At 33.5% G+C, this 22,196-nt stretch overlaps 3 protein-coding genes across 4 annotated transcripts; all 3 read left to right on the top strand.

Annotated features, from left to right (window-relative positions):
* Positions 1-686: 686 nt before the first annotated feature.
* LOC133692949 (uncharacterized) lies at positions 687-3,218 on the top strand. The gene is made up of 3 exons (XM_062114137.1): positions 687-976; positions 1,203-1,720; positions 2,815-3,218. The coding sequence occupies exons 1-3, from the start codon at positions 748-750 to the stop codon at positions 3,094-3,096; spliced, it is 1,029 nt and encodes a 342-aa protein (XP_061970121.1). The 5' UTR covers positions 687-747; the 3' UTR covers positions 3,097-3,218.
* Positions 3,219-7,813: 4,595 nt separating this feature from the next.
* LOC133680117 (casein kinase II subunit beta-1-like) lies at positions 7,814-10,338 on the top strand. Of its 2 annotated transcripts, none has more exons than XM_062102941.1 (5): positions 7,814-8,107; positions 8,362-8,580; positions 8,795-8,904; positions 9,000-9,165; positions 9,770-10,338. In XM_062102941.1, exons 1-5 carry the CDS (start codon positions 7,891-7,893, stop codon positions 9,898-9,900), a joined length of 843 nt encoding a protein of 280 aa, XP_061958925.1. In that variant the 5' UTR covers positions 7,814-7,890; the 3' UTR covers positions 9,901-10,338. The 2 variants fall into 2 exon arrangements, with proteins under 2 accessions (XP_061958925.1, XP_061958931.1); XM_062102947.1 differs by having other exon boundaries at positions 8,810-8,904.
* Positions 10,339-17,654: 7,316 nt separating this feature from the next.
* LOC133675536 (uncharacterized) lies at positions 17,655-21,762 on the top strand. The gene is made up of 3 exons (XM_062096950.1): positions 17,655-18,983; positions 19,806-20,064; positions 20,910-21,762. Exons 1-3 carry the CDS (start codon positions 17,803-17,805, stop codon positions 21,084-21,086), a joined length of 1,617 nt encoding a protein of 538 aa, XP_061952934.1. The 5' UTR covers positions 17,655-17,802; the 3' UTR covers positions 21,087-21,762.
* The last annotated feature ends 434 nt before the right edge of the window (positions 21,763-22,196 follow it).

Below are 22,196 nucleotides of genomic sequence, written 5' to 3' on the forward strand. Positions count from 1 at the left end.
TTAGAATCAAATTTATGATTTGGGGGTAGTGGCCAGCCCCAAATTCAGTGAACGTTCTATGCTTTATCCAAAAATATATGGAGAAATGCAACTCTCTAACACGAAAGCAGTTGATTATGCTTTGTTTTTTTTATTTAAAAAAAAAGGGGGAGAGGAAAAGAAAGAAAGAAAAAAATTCAATAAATAAATTTAAAAACTTTAATTATAAGATGAGATTTTTGGAATGATTTTTATTTTTATCTTTTAAATTTAATTTATATTAACAAGTTGAGAGAATTATTAAGATTTTTTAAAAAGAAAAGTCATACCATAGAATCAAGCGAAGAAAAAAAGTTAAGGGGCTAAGATTGCGTTTTAACTTTTAACCACTATACTAGCTTTCATAATTTTTATCAATGAAAAGACTAATGTTTTATTTTTGTGATTTAAAAGTGTTTTTGTAAGATTTTAAATTTTTTTATTTTAAATTATTTTAATATATTAATATCAAAGGTAAATTTAATATATATATATACACACACATTTTAAAATAAAAAATATTTTTTCAAAATAACAACAACTACATTACCGATGAATACACCTTGACTGTTCATATCACATCAGGTGACATGTCGGTGGTCTTCTGTCCGACAACAAAACACCGACTATAGCAAGCAGGCGAACTAGACAGACGCTGCTTATAAAAGAGAAAACGAGAGAGACAAGATCAAAAAAGAAATTCACCACCAACTTATCAGAAAGGAAAAAATGCAGCAGCGAGAGGTAGAGGGAGAGGGAGAGGGAGAGGTAGAGGTAGAGGGAGAGGGAGAGCGAGGAAAAGAAGTGAGGAAAGAAGCAAAGGAGAGCATGACAGAGAGGCTCTCTTCATTGGAGAACCTCTATTTCCCTCGCGCTTTACAATCTCACGCCACTAATCCCTCTCAACGCAAGTCTCTCCTCCTCGACCTCCTCTCTCGCGACGCCGCCGTTTTCTTAGGTCCCTTTTCGAATCATTTTAATCTTTCTCTTCTTTAACTGTTGTCTCTCTTAAAAATAAAACCCTAACCAAAAAATTAATTAATTTTTGAATGAAAGGAATGAATTTTAAGCCTTATGTGATAAAATTAGCTGATTCGAGCCAATCAACTGAACATTAGTTTCCTAGATTTCTCTGTTAAATAAAATTATTTATTTGTTTGTTTGTGTATTTATGTGGAATGCAGAGAGGTACGGAGCGCAATTGAACTCTGAGGAGCTACGGGAATTTGATATCCTAAATTATGACTATGAGATAAACTGGCACCTTAAAAATATTAGAACCAAGATGAGTCCTACTTCGGAGGAATTGAAGTCCAGGTCTGTGACCGTGAAGAACCGCAGGTTGGCTTACTTGGATAAACTCGTACTTGATGGGAAATATTTCTCAGAGGATGCCATGAGGGAGAGAGAGCCGTATTTGCATCATGAGTTTGTTGGCAAGTTTCAGGATCCAAGCGCTAGGGGAATGGCCAGGCCTGGAGAGAGGTGGTCGGAGACTTTGATGAGGAGGTGTGAGGAAGCCATTTTGGTTTCCAAGATTAGGGAGGAGCAGCAGAGGTTGGGCGTGGATGAGATGGAATGGGTGGGTAATGAGAGGAACCAACAGCAACAAGAGGAGGAGGAGGAGGAGGAGGAGGAACACGATGTTGAAGAGGGGAATGAAGAAGCAAAGAAAGTTAACGGCGGTGTGAGTTCCACTGAGGTACGTATTTGAGCTTGTTCTTTGATGTCTAATTTTAATTACCTTTTTCTTTTTAGGGTGCATTATTATGATTCTTCCCAGTGCACATTATTAATCTTTTGTGCATTGTCTACATTTCAAAAATTAATTGTTATTGCTTCTTGCTGTTTGTATGTCATGGTTATTTCTTCTGTTCCGTCTGATTTATAATTGTTTTGATTATTCAAATGCTGGACTGAGAAGCATTAGTACACTGTCTTGTATTTGGCATTTTTCGCACTCAACTATGATAATTGGATTGTTCCAGTTTCTTTTTCTGAATTTAGAATCTTTATGACAATGGCACTAAGCTATGGGTTTTCTTGAGCTGTAATTTGCTTTCATTTCTTTGACAGGAGCTCCCTGTAATTCTGCTTTTCAGCTTTATTTCCATTTTCGATTGCTAAAGCAATGCCTGACTTTTCATTTTTTCCATTTTGTTGGCGAAACTTTGAATGTCGCCACCCAAGTTGCTGTATTACACTTGTCTTTATTAGAGAGACAGTAGTCTCCCAGTCTGCCCATTGAATATCAAACGAGTTAACATAGGGCTATTATTATTATTATTATTATTATATACACAATCACCATGACCAAAGAATGAATATAAGAACTTGGTCAGCCATTCATGAACCATGATAATGAGATGATATGCTGCTGGTATGAAATAGAAGGCTAAGTAGCATTTTACGTGCATTATACCGCAGGCCTAGTAATGCTATCATGAGACCTAATAGGGGCAGATATAAGGAGACGGTTCTTATTTTGGGATTGTAGTGCATGGCAGCACACTGCAAAGCACCCTGTCAATCCCAACTAATGCTTATCTCATTGATGTTACACATGCTGATTCTTCATAATGTGATTTATATGGTCTATGCTCATTTCTTAATTTTCCTCCTGGGTCGTCATATAATGTGTAGACATTTGATGAAAGGTGCCATGTGAATTTGAGTCCTAACATTATTCGCTGATGTAACGCTATTATATAACTTCAAAATTTCAATTCACTGTTAAGAGTACCTAGACAGCCGATAGAATGCATGTCAATAATTTTTGTTTTCCATCATCTTCAGATGTCCGAAGACAGCAAGCTTGCTCAATCTAGTAAAGCAGAGCATGATGAGGCAGCAACTTTATCGGCAGAAGAGATGGGAGATATGATGGGCCAGTTTACCTATATCATGCACCAGAAGTTCCTTGCCGGGGAAGATCACCAGCATTTAGATTACTCAAAAATAGATGATGACGTGACCTTGGATGATCACTGGCTGAGGGAAGCGAACCATGATGCTGAGGATAAGTATTTTGCTGAAGATGAAGAGGATGGCTACGATGATTTTGTGGAACCGCACTAACTCCGTCGCTGCTGCTTTTTTTTTGTTTTGTATATATAGTTAATAGCCTTTGTTTGCTGAATTTACTTTTGTACATATATACTCAATATTTGCTTCTGGGGTCTAATGCCCATTTTGTCTGAGATGCTGTTTTCTACTAATATTTTAGGAGAGGCAGTAGCGAGAAAGTGAACAATTGAAGTATACATTTCAGTGGAGCGGACTCAGTAGCTAATGAATAGTTCAATCACAGGGTTAAAGCTCTATATTTTGAAATCTGCATGCCAAGGGCTTATTGTTCCAGATTATGTTGTAATCAAACATCAAGTGATCGAAGTACGTATAAAATTGCAATAACATCAGAAACCAATACATGCATTTCCAATGTGATGGCTTTGAATCATCAGTGTATTCAGAATTGGAGATGAAAATTTACACGGAAACTCATGTTCATAACTGAATTATGACCATCATGATTAAATTAAAAACAAAGTTTACAAGCTAATTACGGAAATAGCTTGGATACAGCCAGACATCACATCTCCGAAAAACCACGAGCATGATGCGTTGAACAAATAAACCTATATGGTGGTCTAGCAGTGCAAATATGCTACGTTGTGCTTTGCCAAAGGCCTTCTCACCATTGACATTGGGTCCATGCTGATGTTATTCTAATTGAAAAACCAAAATCAAACACGAAAGAGAAGGAGAAAAGGTGAAAATACAACTGAGTTTGATCATCCATTCTCCAAGAATCACCAGCAAGACTCTCAATATACCACCGATGAGCACTGCTAAAGAACCCCAAAACATGTGATTGGTCTTTAGAACCTAGACTAGTTTCTTTTTAGAAATTGAAGATGTGTTCTTCGCTTGCAATATATTTTGGTTATTGGACTTAGTTTCCGGTGATTGAAAAATTAAAGTCCAAGATCTTGAATCATGAAAAATCAAATTTCAACTATTTTTTATCTAAAAATATGAAAAAAAATATTATATGAACCTCTAAAACTCTATTTTTAACAACAAAACATATTTTAATCAATCTAAAAACTTAAAATTAAATTATTTTTTAATAAAAAATGAAACCCTATCTGTTTTTCATGATATCATTAAAAGTGTAAATCACTTCCATTGAATTTCTTTTTTAAAGTTGAATCCATAAACTAAAATTAAAGTTATTTGTGGCTAGAATCGAGCCTCTAAAAACTATCTTGAGAGCTTTCTCTTCCCTTAATTTTTTTAATAGTTTTTTCTCTTATCTTAACCTCTAGGAACTAAAATGTGAAAAATTAAAAGTTTTGACTAAAACATAATAACCTATAAGAACAAGTATTATATTTTTTTTATGTTAATTTTGGTCCTTCATTTCTTATTTGTTTTTAGATAAAAAAATTAAAACTCAATTTCATAAAATTGATCATTAATTTAATTTTAAAAAATGTAATGACAAACTAAATTAGCAAGAAAAAATAGATTGAAATAGATTTTAGTGCGTAAAATCATGAAAACATTACTTTAAAGGATGGAGAGTAAAAAACTCCATCGATCAAATTGTAAACTATAAAAATTATAAGAATCAAAATAAAAAAATAAAAAAGCACAGTGAATGAATGAATGGCAAAATTTGAATGTGTGAATAATGAAAAATCATGTTATTTTATCATAAAATAAATCATTACTATAATGTTAAGATACTTAACGATACATCAAGTAAGTGAGAAAAAATAAATTTCAACGTATAAAACAAAACCTATAAAAACATAATTTTAGATGATGAAATCAAAAAAAAAATATTCAAACCGAATTATAAAACCATGCTAAGATCAAGGATCCAAATGTAAAGAAGGCAAAAACAAATAATAAAATGTGAGTGTGAGCTTTGTGCTTTGACATATGAATACAGTGCATAAACCTCTGTATATATATTTTAAGATTCCTTTTTATATTTTTTTTATTATATTTATGTTGTGGTTTTAAATAAATTTTTGTGATGAAATGTAGAAAAGAAATAGTAATTTATTTCAGACAAAAGGATTGAATCAGAAACATATTTTATTGATAATTGTTGCTTTGTCTTGTATACCTAACCACTCCCATGTTGTAGCCAATGGATGGTATCCTGACAAAGCAACAAGATATTAATAAAAATTCTTGTAATCTTGTTAATAAGGTTTTTCCGGGGCACTGTTGGTTTTTTATTGTTTTTTTATATGTTGTTCTTTTAATTTATGCCATAAAGCGGCGAGATTGGTCACCTACTCCGATCGCTTTTGGTTCCACTCCAAGGTGCAAGCCCAAATAACATCTTGTGGGTTAGACGGATGCGGCCGACGTCTACCGCTAATTAGTATTGAGTAAAACAATTAAAAAAATAATTAATTAATTAACTAGAAAAAATTGAATTATTTAATTAAAAAATATAAATAAAATCAGTCCATTTTGTTTTTTATTTTTGTTTTAAAAATCTAAACTTGATTGAACTGAACCGAACTAATTTAATCCAACCAGCATTAAATACTACTATAAAATGCTAATAGGTATAAAAAAAATCTTAAAAATAAACCCTTATACAGTCCTCACAAACACGCCCTCTTCCTCTCAAAACACAGCCACCTCTCTTTTTTCTCACCTCATCTCTCGTTCTTTTTCTTTTTATCACTTTTAATCCATGATATTACTTTTATAACATTTATTGAAAAAAAGATTTATATAACATTTATAATTACTAATCTTTTCCAATAACAATAACAACAATAGCTCTGATGATGTTCTAAAATCCAATATACTCAGAAATGATGATTTTTTTAGTGTTTGGATAGATAGTTATCACATGTTACATTAATATTCTCTTCTCTAGAATTTAAGAAGTTGATAATTAGTGATAGAAGACTTAACATCTGCAAAACAGTCATTTTATAAGATTTAGGGACCGTCTAGTAATAAAATTGGTGGCTTTTAATAAGAGATTGCAATAAATAAAAGAATAAACTTTGAATTATTAAAAACTTAGTCTTTTTTATTAAGAATGTATGATAGATTCTATGTAAAATAAGACTATGAATAGAGAATCAAAAAATTCTATTTTTTTACTTGGATAGTTCGGATGGTATATATACTCTTTAAACTTTGTCATGTTACTTGAATTGATGAGTTAGAGCATCATTTCTTTCTAATAACATTAAAAAGAGATAAATATTCATTACACAACATTAATGATGGATAAATATCTCTTACACAACATTAATGTTAATGAAAACATGATAGACCTTTCAGAGACTTTTATGCATTTAAGAATATAAAGAGATGATCATTCTTGACTTTTAACATTTCATATATTCTTGACTTTTAACATTTCATATTAAAAGACATAAGAATAAATAAACAAATCTACATGACTTAATATGAGACTTAAAAGATTATCAACTCTATATGTATTAGGTTTGGAAAGATTCTAAACCCAAGGATGATGGCTCTGACACCTTATTAGACCTATATGCACTTGGGTTCAATGCGTATGGGTCTAGCATCTGGCCATACCCATAGCACTTGGGTTTAGTGTGTAGCTGAATCCAAGAAAATTGGTTCTAGCGTTTCACTAACCTTATATGCACAAAAAAAAATCACTCATATTTTTACATACCAAATCGTAGAAAAATAATTATAAATGCATATGAAAGTATGGGTGTTACAGCTGGTATCAGAGCCCGGCTCACTGGTTGTCCGATGATGCTGATGGAGTCGTCGGGCTCCTTAAAGAGGGTGGATTGTAATATTTCACATCGGCAGGTGAGGCTTGAAGGAAGGCCTTATATGAGCATACTCACCTTAACTAGTAAGACGCGTTTTGGGATCATGTGTGGCTGCCAAAAACAAATCCATGAGGTTCATGGGCCAAAGCAAAGAATATCTTGCTAGTGAGGTAGGGTGATACAACTTGGATCCTGCATGTAGCTAAACCTAAGAATGTTGGGTCAAATATCTTACCGAACTTGCATGTATTTAGATTCAGCACGTAGTTGTATCCAAGACAATTAAGTCTGATATCTTACTAGACTCATACGCACTTGGGTTCATTATTTAGTTAAACCCAAGAATATTAGGCCTGGAAGCAAATTCAAACCCATGTCACTTAAGCTTGACATCCTACGCTTAAATACAAGTTATTATCTTGCATTTGACCTTTTTAATTATGAACTTTTAAGTAAATATATCAAAAATATATTCATCTATCAAGCTTATAGAGACATAATATACACACATATTTTAAATTATAAAAATCTAAAAACGGATTAGCGGTGTGTGTTGCTCCCAAAAACTAAGGTATCGTTTAAGATTGTGGTAATAATTATTTTTAAAGTATTTTTTATTTGAAAATATATTAAAATAATTTTTTATTTTTAAATTTATTTTTAATATCAGCATATCAAAACTATCTAAAAATATAAAAAAATAATTTAAAACAAAAAATAAAGTTTTTATAATTGTGGTGACGATTGTTTTTCAAAAAGTTTTTTACTTGAAAATATATCAAAATAATTTTTTTTATTTTTTAAAATTTATTTTTAATATCAACATATCAAAATTATCTAAAAATATATAAAAATAATTTTTTTAAAAAAACACCAAACCAATCAAACTCTAAAAATATGCTTTAAAATCGAAACCTTTGCTGGATATTTTGGAACTCGAGGGTCATGTCAGTAATTTCACGAAACGCATTGTTAATATCTTTCCCACTAGTGAACTGAAATTCAATCGATCGCTTATCCATCGTCCGTCCAAGGAAATCAATCAAAAGAAAAAAGAATCGTGATGTACAGAGAGCGAGGGATTGGTGTGTCCAAGACGGACGTCGATCATCGAAAGCAGCGGATTAGCGATGTCCTCGATAAGCATCTCGACCGATCCTCTCCGTCCAGTTCCAGACCCACTAACGGCAAGGATTTGTTTCTTTTCATGAACAAGCAGCAACCGCCTGATCACAACAACATTGACCATCTCCTCTCTAAAGACAACAACGCCTCCGTTGGTAATTCATCCACTTGTTTATTCCGCGTATTTGTATTTTTTCTTAGAATTAATTTTGTGTTATTTTAACTAATTGTGAGTATTTTCGTGTGATTTAAGACATTAGTTAAGTGTTCTTAGAATCAACAGTATAACCGGACGTTGATCTTGAGGTTGGAATGTATAGGTTTTCTTTTTTCTGTATATCTGAATGTCAGTGTAACTGTTTTTTTTTAATTAGTTTTAATGTGTGAAATAGCTGTTTTTTGAATGCAGTGGAATCTGACACGGACAGCGAAGAGTCTGATGTTAGTGGTTCCGATGGAGATGAGACGTCGTGGATCGCATGGTTTTGCAGTCTAAGAGGGAATGAATTCTTTTGTGAAGTTGATGATGATTACATACAAGATGATTTTAACCTCTGTGGGTTAAGCAGTCAAGTTCCATACTACGATTATGCCCTTGATTTGATTTTGGATATTGAATCCTCTCATGGTGTGATTTCTTTCCTTTTACTGAACTGTATTGTTCATCTTGCTATGTTTATGAATCCTTTATTGCTACTTGTGTGCTGTTTTGAGACACCCTTAACAGACGATAAAGTTTACAATAGCCGTGTTATAACCTGACAATTAAGTATTGGTAGATAAAGGGACTTCTTGTAGTCTCAATCACTTGATTATTTCTAGCAATTGATTCGGATGGATAGGTGATATGTTCACAGAGGAACAGAATGAATTGGTTGAATCTGCAGCAGAGATGCTTTATGGATTGATTCATGCTCGATATATATTGACCAGCAAAGGGATGGCAGCTATGGTGAGGTTTTGCTATTTGACATGGACATTTCCATGCTTTTCTTGATTTTATTGTTTAGGCAATGGCTAACAATAATGCTGCTGCAATTTTAACAGCTGGAGAAGTACAAAAACTATGACTTTGGAAGATGCCCCAGAGTTTGCTGCTGTGGACAACCTTGCCTTCCAGTTGGTCAATCAGACATTCCTCGGTCAAGCACTGTTAAAATATGCTGCCCCAGATGTGATGATATATACTACCCACGTTCCAAGTATCAAGGCAGTATCCTTAATTGCACTCAATATGCTTTTACTGCATATGCCCTAATGGGGAACTAGTATGTGCTCCTTGTTTATATGGCTGTTCTTGGGCAACATTAGTGGTTCTTTTGGCCTAGAGATTGAACTTTCCAATTTGATACGAGCTATGGTGTGTATTTATAGGTCTAAGGGGTTCGTTTTAAGATCGTTTCAGTCATTGATTCATGCTCGTTTTTACTTGTCCATATATCTTTTCCCAGCCATCAAGTAGAGGTCCCTGCAGTTAAGACATGGGGATTTCCACTTGGATGTTGCAGTTTCAAACCTAGGGAGGGGTGGGGGGGGAGGGTGTGTTGGGGATTTGGGGTTGGGGGAGGGCTACCCACTCTCTAGACCTACTCCTATTCAGCCTCCCTGTTGAAACACACACACAAAAAATCCACTACAGGCTATAGATTGTGATTTTGAGGTCGTTATGTTTGGTGGATTGCCGGGATGTCTGTTGTGTTCTATAATTTTTGTTTGCTGATATTATTGCGTGTTTCAGGCTCCTTGTTAATTACCCACTCTGTAAACTCTTGTCTTTTGATCAGCATTTTTTCGCAAGTTTCCTTTACTCTGTTTAGACATTGATGGAGCTTATTTTGGAACGACATTTCCTCACCTGTTTTTAATGACTAACGGGCATCTCAAGCCGCAAAAGGTAGTGCAGACCTATGTTCCTAGAGTATTTGGGTTCAAGCTACACAAACCATAATAATGGAAGTTGAAGCTTATGTGGGCCAAGAAGGCATACTTTATTTGGACATAATTTTGCAGTTCACATAGGCTGCTGGAGTTCTCCAAATATAACAAGATAAGCTCTCCCTCCCAAAAACGGAGGGTAAAGGAAAAAAACCCTTCTTATACGTCTGATGATGTATCATTAAGCCAATCTGCTAGTATCGATTTAGTAGTAAACTAGTAATCTTCAGTTTTAGCTGCCGATTCAATTAGTCTCGCTCGCTCCTTCCTCCCCTAGTTTCCAGTGTTGCAAATTTGCAACTTCCTTTATAGTTAAGGTAATCACATAAATAGCCTTGCAATATATTCTGTATACTTAATAGATCAAGCATCAGAGAGAATTATTGGCGGGTATTCAAAGTTTGTTTTTAAACTTGAAAGCTTTGGGATGTATATTTCAGTTCCTTTTCCACTGGTGTTTGATGTGAAATTCTTATGCTCGACTTTAAGAGGATTGTGAGCTACAATTTGTTATTGCGTCAAATCTTCTGGTGATGATTTGTCAAGATTTGGACAATTATAGGGGTTGTCTCTCCCGGTTGAGCAGATGGAAATTTTGAGTGGTGCCCTCTGCATTAGTTTGTGTGATACAGAGATGGGAGGGCAGCCTCTGGGTCAAATTTACGAGGAAAAAAATAACGCAATGAGAAAATAGAAGATGATGTTAGGCCTGTAGTTGCTTCTTGTGTTGCGGTGAATACCGATGCCTCATCAAAAGATATCGGCTATGGACAGTCGTATGGGCTCTGGAGCATTAGTTTCTGCTATCAGCATGTATTTAGAACACCAGGAAAGAAAATGTTCAAAGAGAAGGAATATTAGGAAAGTATATTCCCTGTCCCTGTATTTCCCTTTTTGAGGGGGTAGACATATTGTTGTTCAACTATCTATTTTTTTTAATTATTATTATTAACTTGATTAATTTCATGAGCTATGAAGTTAACGATTATATAAGCCTCCAACGACTATAAAAGAACTTGAATTTGTAATCATTAGGGAGTAAATTTAAAAGCTGACCAGTTGAACTATCTTCCCATCCATGATTACTATCTTGTATTTTATAATCGAGCAACACAGTAAACTCTGGTTTGTTTATGTAATGCCCGATCAAGCAATGCAATGCCATGAGCCAACTCTTGTGTAGATTTGGGCAAGACAATGCATGGAAGCGTATCACTTCTGGGTTGGAGACCATCTCTGTCCCTCCCCCTCACAAATCACAGGCTCGCACCCTTTCTTCAACTTGATTGGCTAGTGGCTACAGGGAATTCATTTTGTTTTCAATGTGTGTGCTCTAAGCTCCATTTACCTCCAATTCTTCAGTTTCTCTGGGCTTCACCAGCCAGAAATTCTTTATTATAGTGGTTCATTTTACTGTACTACTGGGCCGATGTGCATAATGGAAAATAACCATTTTTAACCTTCGTTTTGTACTTTTCGTTGTTCGGATAGTTGAGGTTACACCTAAAAACTCTCATCCGTGGTAGATAAGTTTGTTCTTAGGTTTAAGCTGGAGGTTGAATCAAATTTTTTTAATGCAAATAATAAAATCAAAGAAAAAAAAAACTTAATCATGTAGATCCAAATGACACCTGGATGCTTAGTAATAATTTGGATTTGAATTAAAAGAATATTCAAGATGACCACCAACAAAGCCGTGATACATTATTTTAAGATACATGATAAAAAATAAATTTAAAAATATATGATAAGAAATAAAATTGAAAATGAGCGGTTTTAATTGAGTTTTCACTATCAATTTATTATTTTCATATCATAAACATAATAATTCAACAATATAAATTATTAAAATTCAATTATAAAATTATAATATTATTTAAAAACCATGTTAAAATAACTTTTTTAGTAAAAAAAATAAAAAAAAGGCTTTTTCAAAAAGAAGAAGAAGGGGTCCAGTCCATGGCCTAGACCTGGATGCCTAGCCTTGCTTTTTTGTTTTTGTTTTATTAATGGGGTTATTTGCTTGCCTAGTTTTCAGCAGGCATTAGTGCCCAGAAAGAACAAAAAATCGAGTTTGTGATTTTGCACTAAAACAATTCATTTTTCAACCAAATTCTCACCTCAAAATATTTGAGAAACAAACTACAAACCTTAATAAATTCTCAAGTGCCCTTGAATTTGACCTAGAAAATATGCAATCGCACCAAAAGAAAAGTTTAAGAATTGAATTAAAAAAAAATTATAAACAATAAATCTACAATGAAATATAAAATAATGCATAATATCGATTTATATGTTTGGAATTATGGTAATGGTGGCGATTCAAATTTCAAAGTGTTTTTCGCTTGAAAATATATTAAAATAATTTTTTTTTTATTTTTTAAAAATCAAATTTAATTTTAACATATTAAAACGATCTGAAAATATAAAAAAAATCATTCTAAATAAAAAAATAAATCAAAATTTAAGGAAACGAGCCTTGATAGTAATCACCCATGCGATTTAGTTTTTTACTTGATAATAGTATAATGTTGAAAATATTTATCTAATGTCCATTCCAGTGACAAGGCACCCATCCGTCGTTGGATTCTAGCTTGGCCCGTTAGATCCATGTTTCAGGGTCGCCTTTATCCTTTATTTTTCCAGTTATGCCTTAAATATAATCAATCAGGTTATTGTCTTTTTTAAAAGAACAACTTTTAGCCATTTTTTCATCCCTTGAACATAAAGAATTTGAAGGATAAAGAAAAAAACAAAATTGAGTTAATTTTTTTTCACGAATATTCTTTTGAATATTTCTTTATTGTGTGTGTATACATAAAAGTTTTTTTTTCCATTTCATCAAAACAATATGGAAAAATAAATTGTACAAGTTAAATAATAAATCATTTTATACAATTTAATAATTTATAAAAATTAAGAAATAAATGAATTAGAGTAAATATTTTTTATGAATTGAATAAAATTAATTAACCAAATAGTGTTTTTTTAATTAAAAAGTAAGAAATTTCTATGAATGAGTGATTTTTTTAATATTATGAAAGAAAATGAATATCAATGTAAAAAATTAATATAATAATTAAAGTATGCATAATGCAAAGAAATAAAAATTCGCCATGTTTTCAAGGAAATTGGATTCAATGATGAAGATGAGAGGATTGAATGATAACAAACAATGTGTATTTGCGATGAAATTATTATGATGCACTTCTAACTATGTTAGCTATTAACTTTGTGTTTTTGTAAATATTTTATTAGACATGTGATTGGTTTAATTATTTATATATCTGAAGAAATAATTTATTAATTGAGTAAACTACAATTTAATTATTTTAGCTTATAAATGAATTATATATATATTCGATAATTACAAATATTTTTTTAAATGAATTTGATGAGCGAATAAATTACTATTTTAATTCGATTTAAAAATTAATAGCCATTATAAATTAAAATAGTAACCATAATCTATTCATTGTTCCAAACATTTCAAATTTAAACAATGAAAACGTATTATTATAGTGTTTGGATGGGAGATAGTTTTGGGTTTTTTTTTATGAAGCTCACATAAAAAACATGTATTTTTAACTTTTAAAACTGTGATTTATACTTTAAAAAAGTTATACCTTTAAAGAAAAACTATCACATCTTCAAGCCAAACACGCGCATATATTCCAATGTAAAACACAACTCCATCTTGATCTCTTGTTCTCTTTTTTTTGTCTCAACTGTTTTTATCTCTTTTATTTTATCCCAATAAAACAGTAATTAAAAGGCAAGAAAAAAGTTAATTATAACGTAATTCTTATAACTCAATAAGAAGCATTTAATTTCTATTTCTTAAAATTTGTATATGTTTTAATTACTCTCTCCATCAAGCCCATATTCTTTTCCTATTTATTTTGTCTTCGAAAGACGGGGAAGAAGAAAGCAAGTAGAAAATTTGATTAGGAGTGAACTTATTTTTTTTAAAAAAAAAACACTACAGGATAATCAAAGCTAGTCAATGAACCTACCTGTTATATATAATATTATTCTAGGAATTGGTAAATTAGTTTTATAAATTAGGACACTAATTAAGCTACAGAAAAGGAAAAGCATAGCTTGAAGGTAGGTGGAGCCATCCCTCCTCGCTCCATGCAATCTCAAGAACGAACTGTAGGTTATAAAGCTGCCTTCATATCTGGGTGTGCTTAGAAAAACCATAGGTTAAGATAATATTCTTTTAAATTTCAACATTTATACAAGCATAAATGCTGAAGTCTGAATAATCATTGCATAGAATTTTGGGCGTCTGACTAATACACTGAACGTTTTTTACGGGGCAACCTTTTCTTGTTTTATTGGATGAAGAACAAGGCTGCTTTTGCTGACTGCATGGCCCTCCCTGTCGATAGGGTGGGCCGTCAAATTCATTAGAGGTAGGGCAAAAAGTGCAAAGCTGTGGAACCACCAGGGTCCAGGGCAAATTTGATGGAGATTAAAAGTTCAAACTTAGCGGATGATACCGGGTCATAGTTAGGTTTGCTTTCTTCTCACGATTATTAAAGTTGTTTTTTAATTTACATTATTTTTAAAAATATTTTATTTAGAAATATATAATAATATATTTTTATTTTTTCAAATTTATTTTCAATATCATCACACCATTCAAAATCATAAAAAAAATTAAAAATATTTTTTAAACACAAAAACAAATAAATTATCATTATCGTAATGTTGCTCTCGTCAACATCCTATCATGTCATCATGGAACATGATAAGTATATATCTTGAAAAAAAGCTTGTTATAGAAACACTTGGATCTCGATCTTTAACTAAGATCTTAAAAAATCATTAATCAAGTTTACTAGCATCCATTTTGGAATTCAAAACATACATGAACTGTGGCTCGTGACTTGTTGGCCCTTGCTTGATGTAGACATTGCATGATTTATAATTAATTGTATAAAATTTGACCAAACCATGTCATTGTCTACGCAACATCTACACAATCCTTCTTGGCAAGACAATCCCAGCCTTCCAATCTCATCAGCATCGCCCACATAATCTTTCCTCCTTGAGATTAACCCGATTAACATCATCCATAATCACTCGCTTAAGATTAATTTTTATGGATTAATTAAAACTAAGTCTTTGCCCATCAAATCTTCGAAAAACGATTCACTTAAATCATGATGAAGGGAGCAGATTCAACTGCTAACAAACAAGGCTAGGCCTTCGAGAGTAGCTAGCTAGCTAGCCATTAGAGAAGAGTTTACCTTAACAATCCATATGAAAGGGAGACCAAGTAAAAGGTTGTTTTCATTCCAAGCATCAATGTACAGATCCCATTTGCGTCCTTTTCTCATGCTCGTATTTCTTCTCCCTTATCTCTCTCGCTCGCTGTCGAAAATACACAAAAGAAAAAGGCAAGCGTTTGGTCCCATACACGACCAGATATGGAACAGAGCGATAAGACAAGCAGTTTGATACATGTTGTAGTGTCCTGTCAAGGGATTTGGAGGCATCGGAGGAGAGTGATGATTTCTGCTGCGCTGGGCCATCAAGAGAAGAAGCAAAGTTGGATAAGAACAGCCAATTGTTTAGGGTTTCTGCTAGAACAGTGAAATAAAAAATTATTTGAATTGTATCCACTGGTCTAGCATAGACAGACAGGTACTAACTACCTCGCAACAGTGAGTCAGCTGATTCATGAGCTGAGCACACTTGTTTAATCCAATCCACATCTCAGTTTTCGGATAGATATAACTTAATGGACGGCGCAAGAAACTCGAGACAGCATGGGTTCTGCTTGTGTTCGAGTCTTCCTATGAAATCCACCTTTGCTTCTTCTTCCTTCTCCTTTTGTTTTTTCTCTTGTGCTTGTCTCTTTTCTACTTTGGCAGCGGTACAAATTCTGCATTGAGCACTGAAATTAAAGTCTAGAGTGAAAATAAAATAAAATAAAATAAAAAATGATAAAACTGTTTTAATTATTGTGATGTTAGATTCAATATCAAACTTTATTTATTTTATGTTTTAATCTTAACTTTTGTAATTATATAAAAAATCAATCTTGATGTTATTAAATTATTCTCGACAAGGAAAAGTATCGTTGAGATAATTTTGAATTTCTATCTTGTCACTAAATAAATTTAAAAAGTTTGATATGTGATGCATTTATAAACAAAAGATTTATCATGAATTCTTTTAAGTGTTGATAATTGCAACCATAGTTTTGAAATTCGATCCGGCCTGACGGGTCGATCCAAAACCTAGCCGATCCGAGGTTGGAATCGGGTCGGGTTTAAAAAAATAGAAAAAGACAAAACCTGGAGTGACCTGACTGACTCGGCGACCCGGTAAAACCAAGTAAAAAATCAGGTCGCAATCCGTTAACTTTTATTTTTTTACTAAAACGACATCATTTTTATTTTTTTAAAAAAAAGAAATTGATTTGGACAACTCGATCAAAACCTGGAATCCAGGTCTTGAATTGGACGAGTTTCAAAACTATGATTACAGCTCAAAAAAAATAAAAAAAAAATTGGATACCTTTTAGAAATGAACAATGTTTGTATTTTTGTTTTAAGAAGGATATTTGAAGATACAATTTGCATTTATCCACTCAATCCAATCCTAACATTTAAAGAAACGGTGTCGCATGAAGAAAATACAAAGGAAGTACTGTTTTTGGATATTTGTTAAAAATAAGCTAATTAAAATGATATTAATTGTTTAAAGGTACAGATATTTGGCAATTTCAGCACAACTGTATGTGTATACGTTATCTATACATCCACTCTAATATCATATCGTGGATACATATACTACACGTGTACTTAATAATTGCGAGTAGTTAAATCCCTTTTATCCTTAAAAAAAACAAAAAAACATTTTAATATTTTATCTTTATCTCTTTCAGTTTCTAATTTATGGAATTCCATAACGCCGTTCTAAAGGGTCCGTCTGCTGCACGACCAGCAATTAATACCATCTCATCGTTTCTTAATTTGTTGTCCGTACACCGTTTGGAATTAAAGTTAAATCTGTTTTTTTTGTTAATTTTTTTTTAAATTTTTTTTGATGTGCTAATATTAGAAATAAATTTTAAAAAATAAAAAATATATTATTTTACTATATTTTCAAATAAAAAAACTTTGAAAAACAACAATAAAATTTTTATTTTTTTCTTGAAAAAAACTATTTAAATTTATAAATTATTTTCACATTGAGTTTTATATTCTCACAAAATACACTTAACAATTTCTTTTATTGTTCATATTTGAGGTTTACGCATAACTAAAATTAATTATAATTCGGTAAAGAGTTGTATTTAAAACTTTCATTATTCATGCACTAGAGTTTTTTTTGTTTAATTTGAGGATAAAATGGATATTTAAACAACTTGAGTGTTAAAAGACTTAACCCTTTGTATTCAAATAAATTTAATATATTCTCATGAATGGGCTTTTAAATTCTAAAAAATAAAAAATAAAAAATAAAAATAAAAATAAAAAGCCTTTTTAACCATTAAACCAATCATACTATATTTACATCATTTTACAAGATAGGAGTAAAATCACTTTAATGAAAAGGAAATAAAAAGATTACAAGTCATATCTTTGTACATTATATTATTTTTCTTAGTTAAAGAAATGTAGACCGTAATTAGGAGACAAGACTGATATGATAGAGTGGTATTTATGTAAATCAAAGAAAAGATGAGGGTCTTGTATTGAAGAGCAAGCGTCAACACGAAATAGATAGTTTTTTTTCCTACCATCTTCCTACATTATTATTCAGTCGTGTACCAGAACCAGTAATGGCAATACAGGCTTGAATTTGAAGTTTTTGAACAATTAGAAGCAACCGGCGTTACAAACAAAATTTGACCTCTCAAATGGCAACACTCTCTCATTCAGACCTATAAATGCATCAAGAGACACTCGTTACGAAACAAAGCAGAAGAAGCAGAGGAGACGAAGGAAGAAGACATATTATCTCTTCTGGTTTCACACCTCTCTTTGATCCTTCAATCCATCAAAAACAACGACAAATCCAAAGGAAAACGCAATCTCAATCAAACCCACAAAACCAACCTCTTCTTCAAATCCAAATCCAAATCCCACCACCAACATCACCAAACCCACCACTATTGACCCACCAACCTTACTTTCAATCTTACCATGAGCAAGCACAAACCCTGTTCAGTAATCCTTCAGCAACACAACAACCCCTTATTTCAACACCCCACAAGAGGCTAACAATTATGGCTCAATCACCACCTTCTTCTACCTCTCACTCCCCTACACTCTCCTCTCTCCATGGCAACCCTAGCCAGTCAAATTCTCATAAAAAAACAATCTGGAACACTATTACCATCCCACTGACTACTAAATTATCTATCAAGACTCTAGCTCACAAAGTCCTTTTCCATTTCAGCCATGCTCGTCTGCTTTGTGTACATTTGACGGTTTTGATTCTTATTGTTTTGCCTTCTTTTTACTTCTTTCTATCAAATCATCGTCGCTTGTTTATCATAAATTTGCTTTTCATTCTTGCTTTCTCAATTACCCTTTTAGCATGTCTCAATCTTGTGCTTCCTCGCTTGCCTTCTCTTCGTTTACTTGTAGCTCGTTCATTGCCAAATAAATTCAAGCCAACACCTTTACCTACAAAGGCTACGAAACCTGTGGTTTGGTCAATTGGGTCTAAGCCAAAAATACAAAACAAGCCATATTCAGGGTCATGGGTTCAGGTTTATAGTAATGGTGATGTTTATGAGGGTGAATTTCATAAAGGGAAGTGTTCAGGGAGTGGGGTTTACTACTATTATATGAGTGGGAGATATGAGGGTGATTGGGTAGATGAGAAGTATGATGGCTATGGAGTTGAAACATGGGCTAAAGGGAGCAGATATAGAGGGCAGTATAGGCAGGGTTTAAGGCATGGAATTGGGGTTTATAGGTTTTATACAGGTGATGTTTATGCTGGTGAGTGGTGTAATGGGCAGTGTCATGGGTGTGGTATTCATACTTGCGAGGATGGTAGCAAGTATATTGGGGAGTTCAAGTGGGGTGTCAAGCATGGTCTTGGTCATTACCATTTCAGGTAAATTTTGATCTTTGAATCTTTGGATATCTTGATTTGATAGCTAACGTTGGATTTTATAGTTTTATTCCCTTTGGTATGTTGTCACTCGTATGATTGAATTTAGCTGATTTAAATTGCATACATGCTGGGTGTTTATGTGGAATTTAAGTTGAGCAAGCACATATTATCGGACTGTTGTGTTTTTGCTCTAGGTTATTTTTTTGTTTGATCATTGAGTTGTTCAATTATGGAGTTTTTGGCCGCTTGTTTTATTTTGCTGTTACAGAATTTTGAATCTGGTCCTAAACTCTCCTTTTGCTCTTCTTTGGGGTTGCTGTATCTCTGCTTTTGGTTGTCTTAGATGCAGAATCCTTAGGCACTAACAATTAGCTTGCTACATGTATAGGTGGGACTTAGGGGCTAATTAAGAGGATGTATCTCAATTTAGATTATTCCATTCTCAAAATCCATGGATGGACTGAAGGATAATTGAGGTTGAAAGAACTTGTTTTGTTCAGAGCTGCAGAAGTAGGATGTTAAAGAGTTCAATTCAAACAATAAAGTTTTCAGAGGCTAAAAACTAGAATATGCGATTCAATTTAATTTCCATTTCACGGTCAGACAATTCCTTTTTCTTGAATCCTATACTTTCCACAAAAATGATTTTGAAATTCTAAAATGAGAAGTAATTTAGTTATTAGTGTAATGCCTTGATGTGTAACTTTTTCCTATTGTTTACAATTGAACCTACACCCACCATTGTTGTATTGCATGAGAGCAATCACTGGTTTACATTTAAGAAATATAATAACCTGGTTTCTCTGCTCTTTTATTACACAGAAATGGGGACACATATTCTGGGGAATATTTTGCAGATAAGATGCATGGTTTTGGAGTCTATCAGTTTGGAAATGGACATCGGTATGAAGGAGCATGGCATGAGGGAAGGAGGCAAGGGCTTGGCATGTACACTTTCAGAAATGGAGAAACACAATCTGGTCACTGGCAAAATGGGATTCTTGATGTATCCACTGTAGAGAATGGCAAACCTGAGTCTCCAAATGCTATTAGTCATCCTAAAGTTGTTAATGCTGTCCAGGTAAACACATGTTTTGCCTTTTGGTCAAGGATGCTTCGTTAAGATTCTCTAGATGAAACAAAAACCATATTAACAAAAAATATTCAGTTTAGAGAATGTAGCGTTTGTAACTTGAGTTGGCATGTAGAATAAAATACTGGATACAATAAGCTGTATTTAAGTCTTGACATCTATGCAAGTTATAATAGGATTGGCCATCAACAGTCAGCTGTTAATTTGGTCAATGTGATCCATGGGACCGATAAGATTGCAGGTCATATGATATGGTGTTTGTGGATTGTACAAAACATGTAAATTATGGAATTCTCTAAGACTTGAACCCTGTGTGCAAGTTCTGCTTTTGATGAACCTTAACTAGTTCCCTTTTATGGCTTTTTTAGGGTAGCAGATTGCTTTGGTTTTTCTTTAGAAAGTAACTTCCAAAGTTTGTTGCATGATTTTACTTGTTGGAAGTGTCTAAGGATAGTGCATTTGCACCGGCTGCAAGCACTCTGTGAGTCACGAGCCATAACCTGAGAAGAATACTTTAAGAAATTAGATACTCCTGGGGTATTGCTCCCACACTTGCATAAAAATGGGACATGCAATGATTACCGCTAACAGGTTCCACTTTTATTTGAGTTGAGGAGCATTGCATCAGGAGTACTTAATAATCTCTCGCATATTTAGAGTTCCTTGTGGCTTTTGATCTCATTCTACCTGACATTTTCGTCTTGGATAATGGGGCTCTTCTCTGAAGTCTGCCGAATACTGAACAATTTAGTTACATATTGATAAACTATATACTACCTGTATCCTTGAACGAATTACTATTATCTTTCTTACTTTTACTGTGGTAAATACAGGAAGCAAAGCGAGCTGCTGAGAAAGCATGTGATGCGGCAAGGATAGAGGAGAGGGTGAACAAAACTATTGCATATGCTAACAAAGCAGCCAATGCTGCAAGAGTTGCAGCAGTTAAGGCCGTCCAAAGACAAATGCACCACCAGAACAGTGATGATGTACCAACTCCTTTTGTTTAATCTTAAAGGGTTTTGGGGCTTCTTCAGAATCATGCATCTGCTATCGGTTGAATACCACAGCATAATGTTCTGATGAGAACTGAAAAGGAACAAGGAAATGCTGCAAAACGACATTTTTGCTGCTACTTTTGCAGTTGCGTCAAATTTTGAGGGGGAATATTTCCAATCATGTTTTAATGTATGATACAGGTGGTTGGTACCTGCTTGGAACCACATTTTAGTCACCGGAAGAGATGGCTGATTGAGGAGCAAGACGGGGACCCCCACTTCCTAATGGTCTCGATACTTTGTATCTACGCTGGTAGAGTCTTATGAATGTTGTTGTTGTTTATCATTTAATTTCCTGTTATGATAAAAAGTATTTGGTACCTACGTGGAACAACATTCAGCAAGTAGAGGCTATGACTGATTGAGGAGCAAGATGGATTCTACCTTTTCCTATTGGCCTCGATACTATGTACATAGGTTGAGTGGGATGTTTAAGATTGAAGGTTGTGTAATAGGCTTACAAGTCAAGGATGGCAATACCATTGATCACAGGGTGTGCCTAAACCTTTTAACTTGTAAATGTAATTGGTTGTATCTGTACTTCCTGCACGGAATGATGCAGCAGTATTATGAGTGGTTTATACGAGAAGTTGAAGCACCCACCTTCTCTGGAGAATTTGATCCATAATTTCTGTTATATTTTATTTTATACCAGTATATTTGCGTATCAAAAGTTAAGTACGAGGAACCGAGGTGCTTTGCTGGCTGAATTCTGCTTTTGAGGGTTGATATTTCATCCAGATTTTTCCCAGAAAATCATTGGAGATTTCTACTAGTTCCCTGGGAAATGATTTCATTTTCCCACAAACTATTCGGTGTCTCATTTATCTCGAGAAGGATTTCATATATCCAATCACCTTTAAGAACACAGCAAAGAAGCAAACCATATGTTTATCTTGCAACAAAGCGTCCTTGCGGTTTTGACCTGCACCGTTACAAGCTGCATGTGAGTGGCAGCCGGCAGGCACTCTAAACAGAAAGGACCAAATTAAACTAGCAACTCAAACAATATTCTCTGGTTGCACTACCAGCGTAAATAGCAGTGAAATGCTTAAAAGAAAC

The sequence above is a fragment of the Populus nigra genome, chromosome 1 (assembly GCF_951802175.1).
Source record: "Populus nigra chromosome 1, ddPopNigr1.1, whole genome shotgun sequence".
NCBI classification, from domain to species: Eukaryota; Viridiplantae; Streptophyta; class Magnoliopsida; order Malpighiales; family Salicaceae; genus Populus; species Populus nigra.